Source organism: Corythoichthys intestinalis, chromosome 17 (genome assembly GCF_030265065.1).
Source record: "Corythoichthys intestinalis isolate RoL2023-P3 chromosome 17, ASM3026506v1, whole genome shotgun sequence".
NCBI lineage: Eukaryota > Metazoa > Chordata > Actinopteri > Syngnathiformes > Syngnathidae > Corythoichthys > Corythoichthys intestinalis.
The window spans coordinates 38,983,020-39,001,386 of record NC_080411.1 but is presented as its reverse complement, the minus strand read 5'-3'; the positions used below and the strand labels follow the sequence as shown (position 1 = coordinate 39,001,386).

The 18,367-nt window shown below is 37.7% G+C and overlaps 1 protein-coding gene across 7 annotated transcripts in view; it reads right to left on the bottom strand.

The window, feature by feature from the left end:
* LOC130905156 (transcription factor 4-like) overlaps positions 1–18,367 on the bottom strand; it is a 356,325-nt gene that overhangs the window by 11,061 nt on the left and 326,897 nt on the right. For 2 of the 7 annotated variants that reach the window (XM_057818269.1, XM_057818272.1), the window contains 3 exons: positions 11,626–11,791; positions 8,752–8,981; positions 6,189–6,364 (listed from right to left, as the gene is read on the bottom strand). In XM_057818269.1, the coding sequence (XP_057674252.1) occupies positions 6,219–6,364; positions 8,752–8,981; positions 11,626–11,791 (542 nt within the window). In that variant the 3' untranslated portion in view covers positions 6,189–6,218. The remainder of the gene's footprint in view (positions 1–6,188; positions 6,365–8,751; positions 8,982–11,625; positions 11,792–18,367) is intronic. The other 5 variants (XM_057818267.1, XM_057818271.1, XM_057818270.1 and 2 more) reach the window with 3 other exon arrangements.

The window sequence follows — 18,367 nt, the reverse complement described above, 5'->3', positions numbered from 1 at the left end:
AGAATGGCCAAGTCAAAGTCCAGACCTGAATCCAATCGAGAATCTGTGGAAAGAGCTGAAGACTGCTGTTCACAAACACTCTCCATCCAACCTCACTGAGCTCGAGCTGTTTTGCAAGGAAGAATGGGCAAGAATGTCAGTCTCTCGATGTGCAAAACTGATAGAAACATACCCCAAGCGACTTGCAGCTGTAATTGGAGCAAAAGGTGGCGCTACAAAGTATAAACGCAAGGGGGCCGAATAATATTGCACGCCCCACTTTTCAGTTTTTTATTTGTTAAAAAAGTTTAAATTATCCAATAAATTTTGTTCCTCTTCACGATTGTGTCCCACTTGTTGTTGATTCATGACAAAAAAATTAAAATTTTATATCTTTATGTTTGAAGCCTGAAATGTGGCGAAAGGTTGCAAGGTTCAAGGGGGCCGAATACTTTTGCAAGGCACTGTATATATATATATATATATATATATATATATATATATATATATATATATATATATATATATTTCGTCAACAAACAATTTTTTCGTGACGATGAAGAAACAATACCGAGCTACATACATGTTTTGGGAGACTAAAACATAACGAGTTTAATGCCAGTTTTCGCCTGAAGAGACGACAACGAGACGAAAATGCGCCATTTTTTTCGTCACATGTTCACAATGTGTGACATTTTCATACTTGTCAACCTGAGGCCATTGGCAATCTTACAAATAGTGACGTATGCCCTTACAAATTGGTGAGTAATTTTACAACGTTTTATATAGCATGCAATATGAAACAAAAAAAACCCCTCAATTTTTAAAATATTATGAATTTATTTGTAATATTGTCACATATAACCTGGTTTAATCAAAGAACAATATCTTCAGCTACATCATGATTACTAAAACTTAACTGTGACTTTTGTTAAATTGTATGTAGCACTTTGACAATTTCTGTCATGTCTTTTGACGGCTGCACTTCATGGCACTTCAGCTCGCAATTCAGTTAGACTTGAAGGTAGTTCGTTATTGTGTCCAGTTATAAATTAAACAGGTCAATTTATAAAATTAACTTTCCGATGCATTCTTTGAGTCAGGGAACATTTCTTTTGCTAATTCTGAGAAGTGATCAGCAACAGTTGCAGGCAAATTGTGTTCGGAAACAAATTGGCAGTATAAAATCTCTGCTTTCGTCACTTTTCATTCTGCAGACTTCATCTTTATGACCAGTGTTTTTAATCTTACTATAAAAAACTAATTAATTACAGTTACAGTAAATTACTTCTCCAAAAAGGAATTGAGTTAGTAACCCGGTTACCTGAATGTAAGAGGAATTAGTTACTTGGCAAAGTTACTGGTGTTACCTTTTAGGGTTTTTTTTGTTTTTTTTTCTTTTCAAAAACAAAACAAAAAAAAACAAACAAACATGTTTGGAAGTCATTTAATGTTGTGAATCAATTGTTAAAGTTGTTAAAATTGCTCCCGTTTTTGCATTAGTTCCCTTCTGTCTACATTCGACATGTGAACGTTTTAAAACTGTTTCAACATTTAAAGATAGATTCAAGTCGAGATTTTGCTGATTTAGGAATATTTTAGGTATAAAGTTACTTGGTTCACTAGGAAGGTTCACTACAACAGAGCCTTTCTGAGAAGTCTACTGCTTTAAAATGGCAGCTGTTTACTAACGCCGCCGAATCTGTGATATCTATTGTAGCATAAAGTGGGCGTAGATTATAGGCTGTCGGCTACAGTCAGGAAATATCGGAGCCACCTAGCCTATTTCGTCGCCGAACATTTTTTTTATGATGATGACGAGACGATAACGAGCTAAAACTGTATCTTGGGAGACTAAAACTTAACGACAATAATACCTGTTTTCGTCTGATGTGACGAGAACGAGACGAAAATGCGCCATAGTTTTCGTCGCATTTTCACAATGTGTGACATTGTATGTGTCGTCAGCCAGCCTGGTTATGTCACTCATGTGATGTGGTGCGACCCGCAAACTCACCCACTAGTCTAGTGTCCTCTCCAGTCTCCCCATTGCTTGTTTTGAAACACACACGGTAAGATTTGTCTTCTTATCTTGGCGACAGAGAATATGCAATGTTGTTTTAGGCTAGTAAGGTCCGTGCTGAGTGGTAAATGTAACTCGTAGCATTAGCATAGCATTCACGTACATGTAAGCATTAGGCTACTGCTAGCGGCGAGCGTCCTCCTAAACTAAACAACTTTTTTACATACAGTTCACGGCGTCCAGGCGGGTATAACTAATTGAAAATAATATAGCCTACTGTTTTACTGCTGCGTGTGTATTATCACGTGATAGAGTTCTAGATGCTACAATATGTGCTCGTCTGTCAATGTTCATTGGAAACCTTTCCTTACTTATTTTTGGAGTGCAACTTTTGAATTTTACTGGCGAAAGTATTGAGTTAACGTCGACTAAAACTAGACGAAATTAGTCTGAGTTTTCGACAACAAAAACTAGTAGAAGAATTACACATTTTGAAATGACTAAAATATGACTAAGACTAATAAGTATTATCGTCCAAAAGACAAAAACTACTAAAATGGCTGCCAAAAAACAACACTGATGTGTAGTTAGCCTGCATCGGAGCAGTGTCTGGTTGTGTCACTCATGTGATGTGCTGCTGCCTTCCAGTATCCAGGCTTGCACACACGGTAAGATTTGTTTTCTTATCTTTGCCAGAGAGAATATGCAGTGTTGCTTGAGCCTTTAAAGGTCAATGCTGAGTGATCATTACACGCTAAACATAACTCGCAGCGTTAGGATAGCATTCATGTTCAACGCTATGCTTTACTCATATCAGCATTAGGCTAATGCTAATGGCAAGCGTCGTCTTAAACTCTCGGACAACTTTTTTTACATACAGTTCGTGGCATCCAGGTGGGTATAATTAATTGAAAATAATATACTGTTTTCCTGCCGAGTGTGTATTATCACCAAGTTGGTGTTGTCTTTGTAGACGCTACAATATGTGCTCGTATGTCAATGTTCATTTGAAATAGTTGGAAACCTTTATTTTTGTAAAGAGTAAACTTTTTTTAATTTTACAGACGAAAACATTTTTAGTTAACTTCGACTAAAACTAAACGAAATTAGTCTTGAGTTTTCGTCAACAAAAACTAGACGAAGGCAAACACATTTTGAAATGACTAAAATATGACTAAGTCTAATAAGTATTATCGTCCAAAAGACTAAGACTAAAACGAAAATGAAAAGCGCTGCCAAAAACAAAACTGCATATATAAATAAAACATTTGAAACAATAGAGTATTTAACTTTGGGGATTAAATATATGTGTTGAAAAAGTTTTTGTTTGTTAATGACATGGTCACCACCTGACACCTTGCTTGCTACCGGGTCACACTGAATATGGCGCAATTGGAAAAGTTAACTGTTGACAGAGGAGGTTTTAACATGGCGCAAAAATGAAATAGCAATTTTTTTCTTTACAGAAACAGTGAAATTTTGTAAAATTAAATTCTTGGCTGAAAAAGAAGATAATTATCATAATAGTTCTATCTCCCTTTGGTGTCATCAAATAGGTAAGACACGCTTGCATTGTAGCGATATTATTGTTTGTTGTTGCTGTTCAGCTGCCACTGTGCAAAGCGCTGTTGGCTGTCTGTGTGCCATTTATTTTAGTGTTGTGAAAAGGGGGTCTTAAACTGAGGCGTATCAGATCTTTTAGTTTTCAAATGTGTTCGCGGGTCATTGAGCCGTCTAGCTGCACTGATTTGCAATATACGGACGCTTAAACTCCCAATACAAAAACTCCAACACATGCTGTAGGTGAAAAAGAACGCTGTCTTTGTAGTAGCCTAGTGGTAGTACGTAAACGATCCAGCATGCGTGTGTACTGCCATTGTGCTCGCCTTGTATGGCGTTTTTGGATGGAAAACATTAAAAAAAGATCCTCAGTACCCCTGCTGTGAGTGATTTCTAAATGCATAAATACAATAAATACGTGACTACAAATACATAATGGGCCTCCATGATTATATATTTACTTTCCCTGCAGTGTATCCGAAAAAGAATGGCGCACTACGTGACTACTCTGTTGCATGATGCCGCCTCAAGTTTAACTTCATTACAGTTTCAATGAATTAGAAGAATGATTAGCCCCTTTCAGAAGGGATTTACCCGTGTCAGCCTTTCAGACATGGGGAAATGTTCCGGGAATTACCCAGGTTGGACACTTTCAGGCTAAACCTACACTAGGACAGATAATTTTTTCCAGGGTATTTTGGCAATTTTTTTTTATACCTATCCACACTTACGATTAAGGTGCGTTTAAATGGGCACTGAATTAAAGCATATTATTGAGATGTGGTTTGAAGGTTCAAGAAAAATGTGTATAAGAAAAGAGGCGCAGAAATGCCACTTCGTGATCGTCCGCCTCCATTGTTTATGATGCTGTCGTGCTGCACAAAAATGGCGACGGCATGGCGTCACTTTCTTAGTATCCGATTGTTGTACGGAGACAGCAGTCCATATTAGGCTGCGGGTAATGTTACCGGCCTACATTATCCGGAAAAACAACTAATCCGGATAATAGCTAGTGTCGCCGACATGCCGTATAGTCCAACTAATTACACGTTTAAGGCCATTATCGGTCCTAGTGTAGACATAGCCTAAGACTTGTCCCGTGTTGGCCACTCGACGCTCTCTGTGTGGGGAGAGCGGGATTTTATAACCGGACATTAAGTCATTTTTGGTTGGCATCGGCAACAAAATAAACCACACATTTGTATAAATGGACGATGGATTGTCTCTTCTTCGGCTGTAAGATTCAGTAGCAGTAGTAGTTTAATTTTGCTATTTCCAGTTTGTCATTTTGATAATTGCGATGTTTGTCTCGCGCTTTTCTTCTTACTGCGAAGAAATAGGAAAAGACGATAGGCCCGCCATAATAGTTACATCATCAGCCTTCGCGCTGTGAACCGGGAATCAAACAACTGCATTCATACATGCCACGTGCCAGGTAATTCGTGGATATTATAGTAGGACACGACCCGGTTAATGTCCGTGTCATCTCCGTGTTAGTTGACCCGGGAAATTCCTTTCAGAGATAAAGGCTTAAATCCCAGGATTTAAACTGAGTCAGGGAATGTCTGAAAGGGGCTTCTGTGTCACGTATGTCCTCCCAAAGAAACCATATTAAAACAAGAAAAAATATTTCCCTGCGCATCTTTTTCCATTTTCAAACATTTTTGAAAAAGCTCCAGGGAGCCAGTAGGGCATTGCTAAAGAGGTGCATGCGGCTCTAGAGCTGCGGGTTGCTGACCCCCGTTATGGGTTATATGATACATACGGAGGGGTGCAAAAGAGTTACGAAAAAAACACATGCACAATAATCACAACAAAAAAAAAAAAAAACACTACTACACTTATTCACAGCATGAACAAAGACAAGCCAATTTAAATATTGAAGGTTTGGCCAGTTAATATATATATAATCAAATTATGGCATATCTGGCACAACAGATATGGGCTCGGTCAGGGATCAGCATGCACTTGCAATTGTATTAATTCTCTATAATTGATGGTCATTCTCAAGTGAGCTGTCCACCTAATTTAAGTTTTAGCATGCCCTTTTTTTGCTAGTTGCAGATTATGTGAGAAATTAGGTTGCGCAGTCAAGACAGAACTACATATAAAGTTTCTCAATTAAAAAACAGAAATAAAAAAATTAAGAAGACAAAACTAATAATAATGACAGAATACAGTCACACATAAAATCACACTTACTGCCAATCTGTTGTTACAATGTACCCAGACCAGACCGAAACTAAATCATGTCTGGTTCTTTTTGTCCAGCTGTTGTATCATCAGCTCTGTAAACATTTATAGTTTGGTCTTTTTTGATTTCATGCCATTTTCTGAACTGCTTTCCATACAAAAGCGATGATATCTTACTAAATTTTCAGTATCCAATAAACAACATACTGGTGCATAATAATTTTCTGCCCGTTTTTAAATCTCGATCATTTTCTCAATTTTCTTGGCACAATAAGTTATTCAAAGGTCCAAAAACAAATTCTGTAAGAATTCTAACTTTCATTTTCTTGTTTTAAATTTTTAGTTGCAAGCCAAAATAATTCCCAACATTCATAAATTTGGCTTTGAGTTGAAGGTACAACAGCAGATTAGTGAATAAGTGAAATCTTCTGACCATTTACGGGGGAGAGGATGTTGCTGCATTTTACATTTGTCCCAACGGGTTCGACCCATCGCCCATGGCGGCATGGTGCGCTGCAGCTAGTGAGAGGGGAGTGCCGTCTGATCCCACGGTGACCTTCTCCTCTTCACGGCGTTTCAAACAGGCTGCCTTCGGATTCAGGTTTCTCTCTGGAAATGGGAGGAGACAGACTGTCAGATGGATTGTTCATGCTAAAACATTCACCTTTGCCAGGAATCAGCAAGTCAATGGTGACCTTGAAGCCAAGGAGGAGCAATCATGAAAAAAAGAAGCCATTGCTGCCCTCTCCTGGTCTAGTATGCTTTATCAGCCAACAGTGAAGAAAATACGTATTTGAACACGCTGTTATTTTATTAAGTTCTCCCACTTAGAAATCATGGAGGGGTCTGAACATTTAATCGTACACTGCTGGCCAAAAGTATTGGAATCCCTGCAATTCTGTCAGATAATGCTCAATTTCTCCTAGAAAATGATTGCAATTACAAATGCTTTGGTAGTAATCTTCATTTATTTTGCTTGCAATGAAAAAACACAAAAGAGAATGGGAAAAATATTAATTAATAATTATTTTTCACAAAACTCCAAAAATGGGCCAGACAAAAGTATTGGCACTCTTTGAAAAATCATGTGATGTAATGTAATGAACAGCACCTGTTACTTACCTTTGCCACATAACAGGTGGTGGCAAAAACTAAATTACACAGGCAGCCAGTTGAAATGGATAAAAGTTGACTTAACCTCTGTCCTGTGTCCTTGTGTGTACCACATTGAGCATGGAGAAAAGAAAGAAGATCAAAGAACTGTGCGACGAGTTGAGAAGCAAAATTGTGAGGAAGTATGGGCAATCTCAAGGCAACAAGTCGATCTCCAAAGACCTGAATGTTCCTGTGTCTACCGTGTGCAGTGACATCAATAAGTGTAAAGCCCATGGCACTGTGGCTTATTTCCCTAGATGTGGACGAAAAAGAAAAATTGGCGAGAGATTTCAACGAAAGATTGTGCGGATGGTGGATAAAGAACCTTGACTAATATCCAAACAAGTTCAAGCTGTCCTGCATTCCTAGGGTACAACAGTGTAAACCCGTACTATACCGTCGGAGTCTGAATGAAAAGGGACTCTATGGTAGGATACCCAGACCCTGACCGAGAGACATGAAAAAGCCAGGCTGGAGTTTGCCGAAATTTACCTGAGAAAGCCAAAAATGTTTTATAAGAATGTTCTCTGGTCAGATGAGACAAAAGTAGAGCTTTTTGGGAAAAGGCATCAACATAGAGTTTACAGGAAAAAAAAAAACGAGGCCTTCAAAAGAAAGAACACAGTCCCCACGGTCAAACATGGCAGATGTTTCCTGATGTTTTGGGGTTGCTATGCTACCTCTGGCACTGGACTGCTTGACCATGTGCATGGCATTAGGTAGTCTGAAGACTACCAACAAATTTTCAAGCATAATGTAGGGCCCAGTGTGAGAAAGCTGGGTCTCTCTCAGAGGTCATGGGTCATCCAGCAGGACAATGACCCAAAGCACACTTCAAAAAGCACTAGAAGATGGTTTGAGAGAAAGCACTGGAGACTTCTCAAGTGGCCAGCAATGAGTCCAGACCTGAATCCCATAGAACACCTGTGGAGAGATCTGAAAATGGCAGTTTGGAGAAGGCACCCTTCAAATCTTATTGACCCGGAGCTGTTGGCCAAAGAAGAATGGTCTAAAATTCCAGCAGAGCATTGTAAGAAACTCATTGATGGATAAGGAAGCAGTTGTTCGCAATTATTTTGTCTAAAGGTTTGCTACCAAGTATTAGGCTGAGGGTGCCAATACTTTTGTCCGGTCCATTTTTGGAGTTTTGTGTAAAATGATAATGATAAAAAAAATAATAATAAAAATAAATTCCCTTTTGTGTTGTTTCATTTCAAGCAAAATAAATGAAGATATTACTACCAAAGCATTTGTAATTGCAATAATTTTCTGGGATAAATTGATCATTATCTGACAGAATTACAGGGATGCCAATACTTTTGGCCATCAGTGTATCTCATTCATATCATAATTATTTAATTTCCAATAATTAAAAAACATTTCTCAAAATATACATAGGATTTATTTTTTGAAATTAACAGTTTGGGGAAAAAACATGTCTTATACTTCTCTTTCCAAGGTTGTTAAATATGAATAAATACGTTGAATACCCCCTCCCCACCACCACCACCACCACCACCACAAAAAAATAGATATATTACTATTTTTGTTTTTGTTGTTGTAAATAAGCTTAGCCTCTACTTCACGGATTTTTGTTTTTCTTGGGGGTGGGGGTAAGCCCAATACCCGCGAGAAAAAGGGATCACTGCATCAATATGGTTCAAAAGCTTACTGACCCTTATGATATGTTTTACGCGAGTAGATTCACTACATAGAATTTTGGATTTCTTCTTATATTGGTTTTATTTCAGTTATTTTCATGATTACATCTTACAGATAATGAAAACCCAAATTCAACCATCATGAAAGTTAAGAATGTTACATTCAAAACATACACTGACCTCTGACTTGCTGCTCCAGACTGAGAATAACCGCCACGGCCTGGTGAAGAATAAGTAACTTGGTCTGCGGTTTATCGCTCTTCAAATGCAACTGGACCATCCTGCCGAGCTCCTTGAATGCTTCGTTGATGTCGCGTACTCGCAAGCGCTCTCGAGCATTGTTGGCCATTCTCCGCTCCCGCTCCCTCTCCATCTTCTGCTCTGGAGACAGGTCCTCATCGTCGTTGTTGCTACGTTGGCCAAAGATGGGGATGAAAAGGAAGGACGGGTGGAAGGGTTTGGGGTATGGGGGTAAGATTTGAGGATGGAAGTTCAGTTGAAAGGTTTTTCTTTTCACCAAGTGGTGAAAAAAAATAGAGATTGTGAAAATGTTATCATGACCGCCATCATCATGTGTAAGTCTCTGGGTTTGGGTTCCAAATGGTTCTGATTATAATTAACCTCCAGGTGAAAAATAATCACATTGTATTTATTACTGGAGGAGTGAAGGTTGCTAAGCTGCATTCTGGGATGAAAAATTGAAATAGTGATTTGTGCCAATATTTACAATAATATAAACTTTACTTGAAATGTTATGTACAGTGGTATGAACCTATTGGAATTTCTCACATTTCTGCATAAAATCACCATCAAATGTGAGCTGATCTTTGTCAAAATCACACAGATGAAAAAAGCAGTGTCTGCATTAACTAAAACCACCCAAACATTTATAAGTTTTAATATTTTAATGAGGATAGCATGCAAACAATGACAGAAGGGGGATAAATAAGTAAGCTAATGATAATATTTAATATTTTGTGCACCCACCCCCCTTTGGCAGCAATAACTTTAACCAGACACTTTCGGTAGCTGCAGATCAGTCTGGCACATTCGGACTACTCTTGGCCCATTGTTCTCTACAAAACTGCTGTAGTGCAGTCAGATTCCTGGATTTCTGGCACGAATTGCTGCCCTTAGGTCATGCCACAGCTTCTCAATGGGGTACGAGTATGGACTTTGACTTGGCCACTCCAGAACGTGTCTTTTGTTCTTCTGAAACCATTCTGAAGGTGATTTACTTCTGTGTTTTGGATCATTGTCTTGTTGCAGCATCCGTCCTCTTTTTACCTTCAACTGTCTGAAAGACGGCCTCAGGTTTTCCTGCAAAACATCCTGATAAACATTTAAATTCATTCTTCCACTGATAATTGCAAGTTGTCCAGGCCCTGAGGTAGCAAAACAGACCCAAATCATAATGCTCCCTCCACCATGCTTCACGGTGGGGATGAGGTGTTGATCTTGGTACGCTGTTCCCTTTTTCCTCCACACGTGACGTTGTGTGCTACTCCCAAACACTTCAACTTTGGTTTCATCAGTCCACAAAATATTTTGCCAAAACCTCTCTGGAGTGTCCAAGTGCCTTTTTGCGAACATTAAACAAGCAACAATGTTTTTTTAGACAGCATTGGCTTCCTCTTTGCAGTCCTCCCATGAACCCCATTCTTGGCCATAGTTTTGCATATAGTTGATGTTTGTACATAGATTTTGGACTATGCCAGTGATTTCTTTAGCAGACACTCTAAGGTTCTTTTTTACCTCTCTTGAGTATTCTGCGTTGAACTCTTGGCATTATCTTTGGTGGAAAGCCACTCTTTGGGAGAGAAGCAACAGTGTCAAACTCTCTCCATTTTTAGACAACTTCTCTGACTGTCAATTGATGAACATCCATACGTTTAGAGATTGTTTTGTATCCTTTACCAGCTTTATACAAATCAACAATCCTTGATCACAGGTCTTCCGACATCTCTTTTAACCGAGCCATGATGCACATCAGACAATGCTTCTCATTAAGACAAATCTTACCAGGTGTGTGCTTCATTGTGGGCAGGGCAGCTTTAAACCACTCATTAGTGATTGGGCAAGCACCTCATTTAAAGCGTCTGGTCAAAATTGGTTTCAATTGCTCATGAGGTCTTCTTAGGCAGAGGATTCACGTACTTATTTCCCCCCCTTCTGTCATTGTTTGCATACTATCCTCATTAAAATATGAACCTATAAATGTTTGGGTGGTTTTAGTTAAAGCAGACATTGCTTTTTTCACCTATGTGATTTTGGAAAACATCAGCTCACATTTGATGGTGATTTTATGCAGATATGTGAGAAATTCCAAAAGGTTCAGGTACTTTTTCATACCACTGTATGTAATGTGAGTTATATTGTTTGCAATTTTACAAAATTAATTGTTTTATTAACGGTATCATAATTCTAGTTTATATCAATTTACCATGAACCTATTAATTGGATATTGCACCTCAATTTGTGATCAAACATCTTTGGCTGCTAATTTCCAATCCCATGAATGCAACGTAGCCCTTCTTTGAGAAAATTGAGGGTGGATTCTACTCTGCTGTGTGAGAAACAGTTAAAACCAGGCTCAAGACCATGGAGAGACGAACAGGATCAAACAAGAGCTTCTTGTCCACCAGAAACCTCTGTTTTATCTCAACAGTGCCGCTGTGTTTCTCTGCCAAAAGCACTGGCTTAACTCAAATCAATTAGCAGCGGCCATGTTTCCTCAAACAGAGCTGCCTGGTGGTTTTCAAGCAAAATGCCTCAGTATTCGTAGCTTTATTTAGCTGCTTCTCGTCACACTTGGTCACTTCATCAAAGTCTGGAGGCTGGATTCCAAAACCACTCACTACTTTAAGCCCTCCCATGTTAAAGTCTTCTCTCAACAACAAAAACAAAACAAGACAAAATAGATTTTTTTTTTTTTTTTTTTTAACTTAATAGCAATTGTCAAGTCGGAAGGGTCTCTTAGAACTGAGGTGATTTTAGAAACCAGCCTAATGAGAGTTTTGATAGAAGCGAACAACTAAGTTGTTGGCGGGTTACCTAGATCTTGACCTATCAATTCCTTTGAGATCCTTGCTGTCAATGTCTTCCTTCTTGGGGTCCAAGGGTTTGGAGTCCTGCAGGAGGTTCTCGTCTCCTTCGTCCTCAGACTTGATCTCTGAGCTGATGGAGGACGTGCTCTGGCCCTGAAGGCCTCCAGACAGAGCTGCAAGAGAAAGACGAAGAGGTGTTCAATTGAAAGGAACAAAGAGAGAGTTCAAAATGGCAAAAAAAAAAAAAAAAAAAAAAAAAAAATGCTCATGAGTGCAGAATCGGATGCCAAACTACAAATTATGACAGTGAAAACACTTTAAAAAAAAACCCTGAACATTACAATAATACTTTGCTGCTAAACAGCAGAGCACCTTTATGATGAAAAATATGAGTATTATGGCTAACATATTTTTCCTACATTTTTTTTTTACACACACTATGATTTCAATATACAGTGGTACCTCTACTTACAAAACTAATTGGTTCTGGAAGTAGTTTCTTAACTTGAAAACTCTGAAAGTACAATATATATATATATATATATATATATATATATATATATATATATATATATATATATATATACCGTATATATATATACGTATATATATATATATACGTATATATATTGTCATAAATTATTTTTAAGCACTTTAACAGTAATAATTATGATAACTTTTAAACATGTTACTATCCCACCGAATTTTTTAAAAAATGAGAATAAAGTACTGTACAGTAGTAGACAAACTGATTGTGACTCTTGGAGTGGCATGTGGAAATTACAAAGCGCTCAGGATCACCTTGCGGCGAACACAATACGTCTGACTGCCTCAAACTTCGCCCCACACACACATTAATTCCAGCGTGCGCTTCCTTATCCCCCCGCCCGTACAATGCACACACGGAGCCTGTCTCTTCCAAGGCAGCACTCGCACAAAATCCTCTCACTGACAGACAATTAGTTGCCACAGCAACTGTTTATCAACTTAAATGATGATTGACGCATGTGAAGCTTCTGAAGCGCGTGACTCTGGCAAGATCAAACACAAACATCTGTCAATATCGTTAACTTTATCAGCAACTGCATTGCACGTGCACTGCCTGCCTGGGGAACAAAGAGCGAGGGAGAGGGAAGGAGGGAGCGAGAGTGAGACATACGCGATCGGCTCGGGACAGCTCATCTGTATTATTATAATTTTTTAATGGACTGAAAGCACGAAGTTTGAAGCGCGAAGTAGCGAGGGATCACTGTACACTCATTTAAATCTGTCGGAACATGAGAGGCCAATGAAGAGGACGCCGGAATAGTAGAGGTCCCTCTTACCCAATTGGATGTCATTAATGCTAGGCAATAGCCAATGGCAGAACAGCTACTGTATAAGTATATTACATTCAGTAAACTCTGGGAGCTGCGAGTACCAGCCATAATGTATTTTTGCCTTTCGTGTCCTGAAATTTATTTCACTACAATAGGCAATATTTTCCCGTTGAAGTGTGTCTTAACCTGAAAATTCTGTATGTAGAGACATTTGTAAGTAGAGTTACCACTGTATCTGTAAAAGTCAAAACAAATATTAATATTTCTTAATAAAATATATTATTAGAATGCAATCAATACTTATTGCAAGATTAGTTTGACAAAGGAAGACTTGCGCAACAAAAATTTGACTGCAAGTTGGCGGCATGCAAGCTGTAGTGCAAATGTAAATGCGACTCGAGCCTCCTGTCTGTCTTTCTTCTCAGTAGAACAGTAAAGTCTTTATTTGACGTCTGTATGGATCGGTAATTGGGAGGCTGCCAAATTCTCTGTCAACACAGAACAGTCTCCTCTGTTCCCACACATACACCACCAACTGTCGGCCATTTTGAATCTCCGTCTGCCTGACTGGAGGCATTTTGTGCTCACTTTGAGTGACAGCCTGTGTTTGGCTTGCATGTGTGCGTCAGTACAATTACTGTTAGTTTGTGGACAAATAGATGCATTTCAATGAGCCTAATGTGAAAGTGACTTTGTGCTACTGAATGTTTGAATGAACTCCGAAATGGGAGGAGACAGGACACATTTGTAAATTTGGGGATTTGTGTCAGTTAATTGGATGTGGTTACTTTTGTTCTTTTTTTGCTACACCCACCAAAATTAAAAAAAAAAAAAAAAAAAAAAAAAATATATATATATATATATATATATATATATATATATTTTGCGAGTGTTATATTTTAATGAATAAAGTGGTGTTTGAATTGTAAAAAAATCAGTGTTGTTGATTAGATTATTATGCAGATTAATGTATATTCTGTATATTCTGTATAATGAATTAGTAAATAAGTCATGGTAGTAGTTTATTCCATTTAATCAATTTAGTACAGTCACAGGTAAGATGGAGACCATCTAAGTTGTCTTTGGCCAAGAGGTGGTGTACTTCATGCACTACATTGTAAATGCTAATATTAGGGCTGCAGCTATCGAATATTTTAGTAATCGAGTAATCGACTGAAAATTGTATCGATTAATCGAGTAATCGGATAAATCAAATATATTTTTAGGTGAAGAGCAATTATACATATACATGGGAAAACAAGACATTTCATCTAATCTTGAACCATTTTCAGTCAATCAATGTCTTTATTTTCGATGTATATTGTTGAAAACAGCTAACAATTGCATCTCAGATGTAACTAGAATTAAAAAAAAAAAAAAAAAAGACTAATTCACTGCTTTCACTCAAAAAACTTTTAGATCTTATTAAAAAAAAAAAAAATATATATATATATATATATATATATATATATATCTTACCTAAAAATGCCGTTACGCATGATAACACACATCACTTAAAAGTTAGGATTTTTTCCCCACGTGTTTCAATTGAATTTCTCTTTGTGTCAAGCCATTTTTAAGTTCTAGTTAAGTTTTAAGTTAGTCTAAACTGTAAGTCCGATAGGATTTTGAGTTTTTGCAGTGTTCAAAATAAATGTATGATACAGGCTGTATTGGAGCACATTAGGGACCAGTGCTACTTGGTGTTTTATCCAGCAATGACTACTGAGCTAAAATTGATAGTTAGCATGATTAAGTTTTTATTTTACACCCTCATCACTCCACAATGCTATGTTATGTTAAAGCCTGTATGTAAGACACGTTAGCCACGCATCGACAGTGGTCATAATTAATTGAAACCTAGCCCTCCGCAGGGCTAACGTTACGTGAGCTAGTAGCGACAGTAACGTTAATCTTATTTATTAGCGCTTAGCGCTCTTTATTAGCGCCTAGCGCTGTACTGCTTTCAGATGGCGGCTGTTTACAAACGCTGCCCAGACGTGGCCGAGTCTGTCATTTTGCATCTAGTTCAACATACATGTGATCTCTATGAAACGCACCAGACGCTACCTGTTACCAATGTAGCATTGTGCGGGCTAGTATTTAGCAACGTCGGCGTCGTTTGTGGCGGCTGTCGGCTGCGTTAAGGTTTTTTTTCCCCCCCTTCTTCCTCTCCGCACGTGACAGCGCGTTGTCCCGCATTAAAAGTAGTCCTAGCAAAACGTGATGCTTAGAGCTGTCAAAATAAACGATTACTCGAGGTGAATAAAATTACTCGGATCAGTTTTTAAACCCGAGTTACTCGAGTTGCTCGACTACTCGTTTCAGCTCTAGCTAATATATAACTTAATTAAGTATGATAAGTGAACCAAACTCAATTTTTATCAACCTGTTGTGAAGACTAATTTTTATAGGTATAAAGTAATTTGGGGCTGGAAAACATGCCTATCTTGATGTTTCTCAGTTAAGTCAAATTAGAAAAAATATTTTTTTTTGTACCCAGTGTTCTTTTGGGCATTCCTGCACTTGTCCTACAGGGAATCGCGCTGTTTACCAGAGCTCTCTTCAGCATTTTCACTTACTTTACTTACTTCACAATGATTTGGTAAGTAAGATATTGTAACGACTATTATTTATGTTCCACCGCAATGGATAATGGGTAGTTGTGGCAACCACGACAGATTAGTTATTGCTGTTGTTATGTTATGTGTATTCTGTTCAATAAAGTGTGTTTTTTCTTAGGGTCATGTGGTGTATGCAGCACAAGAACAGCAAGTCGTAAAAACAAACATAAAAAAAACAGTCTCGGTCATTCTTGTCCACGTCGCTCGCCACATTATTTACTTACCAAATCGATGTGAAGGTGTGAAGAGAGCTCTGGTTATACTATAAAAGGTTATACTATTGATTATTTATTTCACACCAAGCATTAACAAAACATTCAGCAGCGTGTCAAGAGTCAGTGTCTCTTGTGTCTTAAATGCATTGTTGAGCATTTTAAAATAGTTTAATTCCCCTTCAGTGTTGTTTTTGTCGTCTTTTTCGTGTTTTCATGACGATTACGTCACGGTGGTGCGCTGAAAATGTGTCTTGGGAGACTAAAAACTAACGAGATGAATGCCAGTTGTGGTCTGACGACATGAGAATGAGATGAAAATTCGACGTCGTTTCCGTCATAAATTCACAATGTGTGAAATGTTCTTATTGTATGTGTAGTTAAAACGCTAGCAGTGTGACGTGCTGCAAACACAAACAGGCTTAAGTGTGTGCCCATTCCAGGCTGCTTTTGTGAAACATGTTCCGGTGTTCTGCCAAAATCTCCTACATCGGCGAAACGTGCTACATTAGTCGAATTTGACACCCAAGGTACTACTGTGCGCTCTAAACTTGTTTTGTTTAGATGCATACAGGAATAACGTACTAAAAAATGCCTGCAGAAAACACTTAAATGTAGTTATATCAAATAAGGACGGTTTAAAATACGCTACATGACAAATGTGGTCAACTGCTTCAAAGCTAACACAAAAAAACACAATGGTTAAAAGTATGAGAGGGTGATACATGCAAAAGTGAGGCAGTGAAAAGGTTCTAAATAACTAAATAAAAACAAAAATAGTGAGTACTCGCCGCTTCTAACCCATGTGCGCATGCGTGTGGATGCATGCGCAAGCGCGCTGAGCATTGTGTAGCACGTTTCGCCGTGTAGTAAGGAATGGCCGAACACCGGTGTTGCTTGTTAAGTTTTTTTATTTTTTATTTTGGCTATGCCATGTTGCTTTAGCCTGCTTAGGTTTGTGCTGAGTGATCATCACACACTAAACTTACTTGTAGCATTTGCGTTAGCATTAGCATTTAGTGCAGTGACTCGGTGTCTTCTTAAACTCTTGGAAAACATTTTTCAAACAGTTCTTGGCGTCCAGGTGAGTTTAATTAATTGCAAATATTGTTCTGTATTCCTGCTTCGTGTGTTTTATCATCATGAAAATGGTGACGTCTTTGTAGACTCTACAGTTATGTGCTCGTCTGTCATGTTCATTCGAAATTGTTGGAAACCTTTATTTATTTATTCATGAACTAAAACTTTGAAAATTTTCGAAAGAGTTTTTGTTGACTAAAACAAGACGAACACAATTTCAAATGACTAGAATATGACTAAGACTAATTAGTATTTTCATCCAAAAGACTAAAATTAAAATGGCTGCCAAAAACAACACTGTTCCCCTAAATTAACCAATTGAGTGTTCTCCTTTCATTTATTTGGGGGTAGGGTCATTACTGTTTGAAAATGTGTTATTAATGAAATTAGCATGTGCTGTTTATATTGAAGAATTTAAAAAAAATGGCCTTCAAATTCATATGATGAATGAGCAGCACTAAAGCTAACCAAGGTATCATTTCAGTACTGGAAACTCACAATGAGTAAGTTATTCTAATCTAATTCATTCAAGTTATTTTGAGTACTGCAAACTCAAAATAAACAATTTACTAGAATCCAATAATTAAGGTAAATTTGACTTCTTAAAACTCAAAATAATTTAGTAAATTGCTTCTAATTGATATAAGTAATGTAACTTACATTTTTTAAGGCAGCAAGTTTTGCATTTTGTTTTATTTTTTAAATTTAAAGTAAAGTCAACTTATCATATTTTACTGTGTAATTCTAAGCCAATTCTAGTTTAATAGATTATTTTAAGCAAAAATAGAATAGAAAGTCCCTTTTTGAAATCACAGATTTTTATTGTTATTTTTTGCATCATGAACAGTTAATAACCCCCTTTTTTCCATGGCCTTGAACACCTCCAATACACTATGTGTGTGTGTGCGCGTGAAATGAGGAGTGATGTCCCTCTTTTTTTCCGCCTGAGTGTGTGTTTCACTCTCTCTCACTGCATTACCCACTTGGCTGTGGAGGCTGCTTGCTGAACTTCGCTGCCAGCAAATTCATTTGCAGCCTTTAAAAAGAGCTCAGGGCTAATTTGTTTCACATTGCACTCATATTCACTTCCCTCCTTCATATTCATACCATATATTTATTTAGTGTTTTAGTGCTCAGTAAATGTGAGGTTTGCCAGCTGAGATCTGACTTAATATGTGACTCCTTTTGGCTGAGATGACTTAATCTCAATTCTTTCCCCCTCAACTTTATGGTAAATTAATTTATTGTTCATCTCCAATAGAAATTGAAAATGAATTAAAAATGCAGTATTTGTAGTGTCTTGCAATATTTTCCTTTCAACAGTTTTGTCTTTTGTTTTCAGGGTACTGACCAAACATGGCTGTTCGCAAATATCTTATGGGCCATTATTATTTTACCAAGTCTTGAAAATTCAAATGCTAAATATATACTGGTAAGTACATTTTGCGTACTACAACATGAAAGTACGATGCTTTTTGGGTTAAATTGTAGTCCTTCATCACAAGATTCTTTCA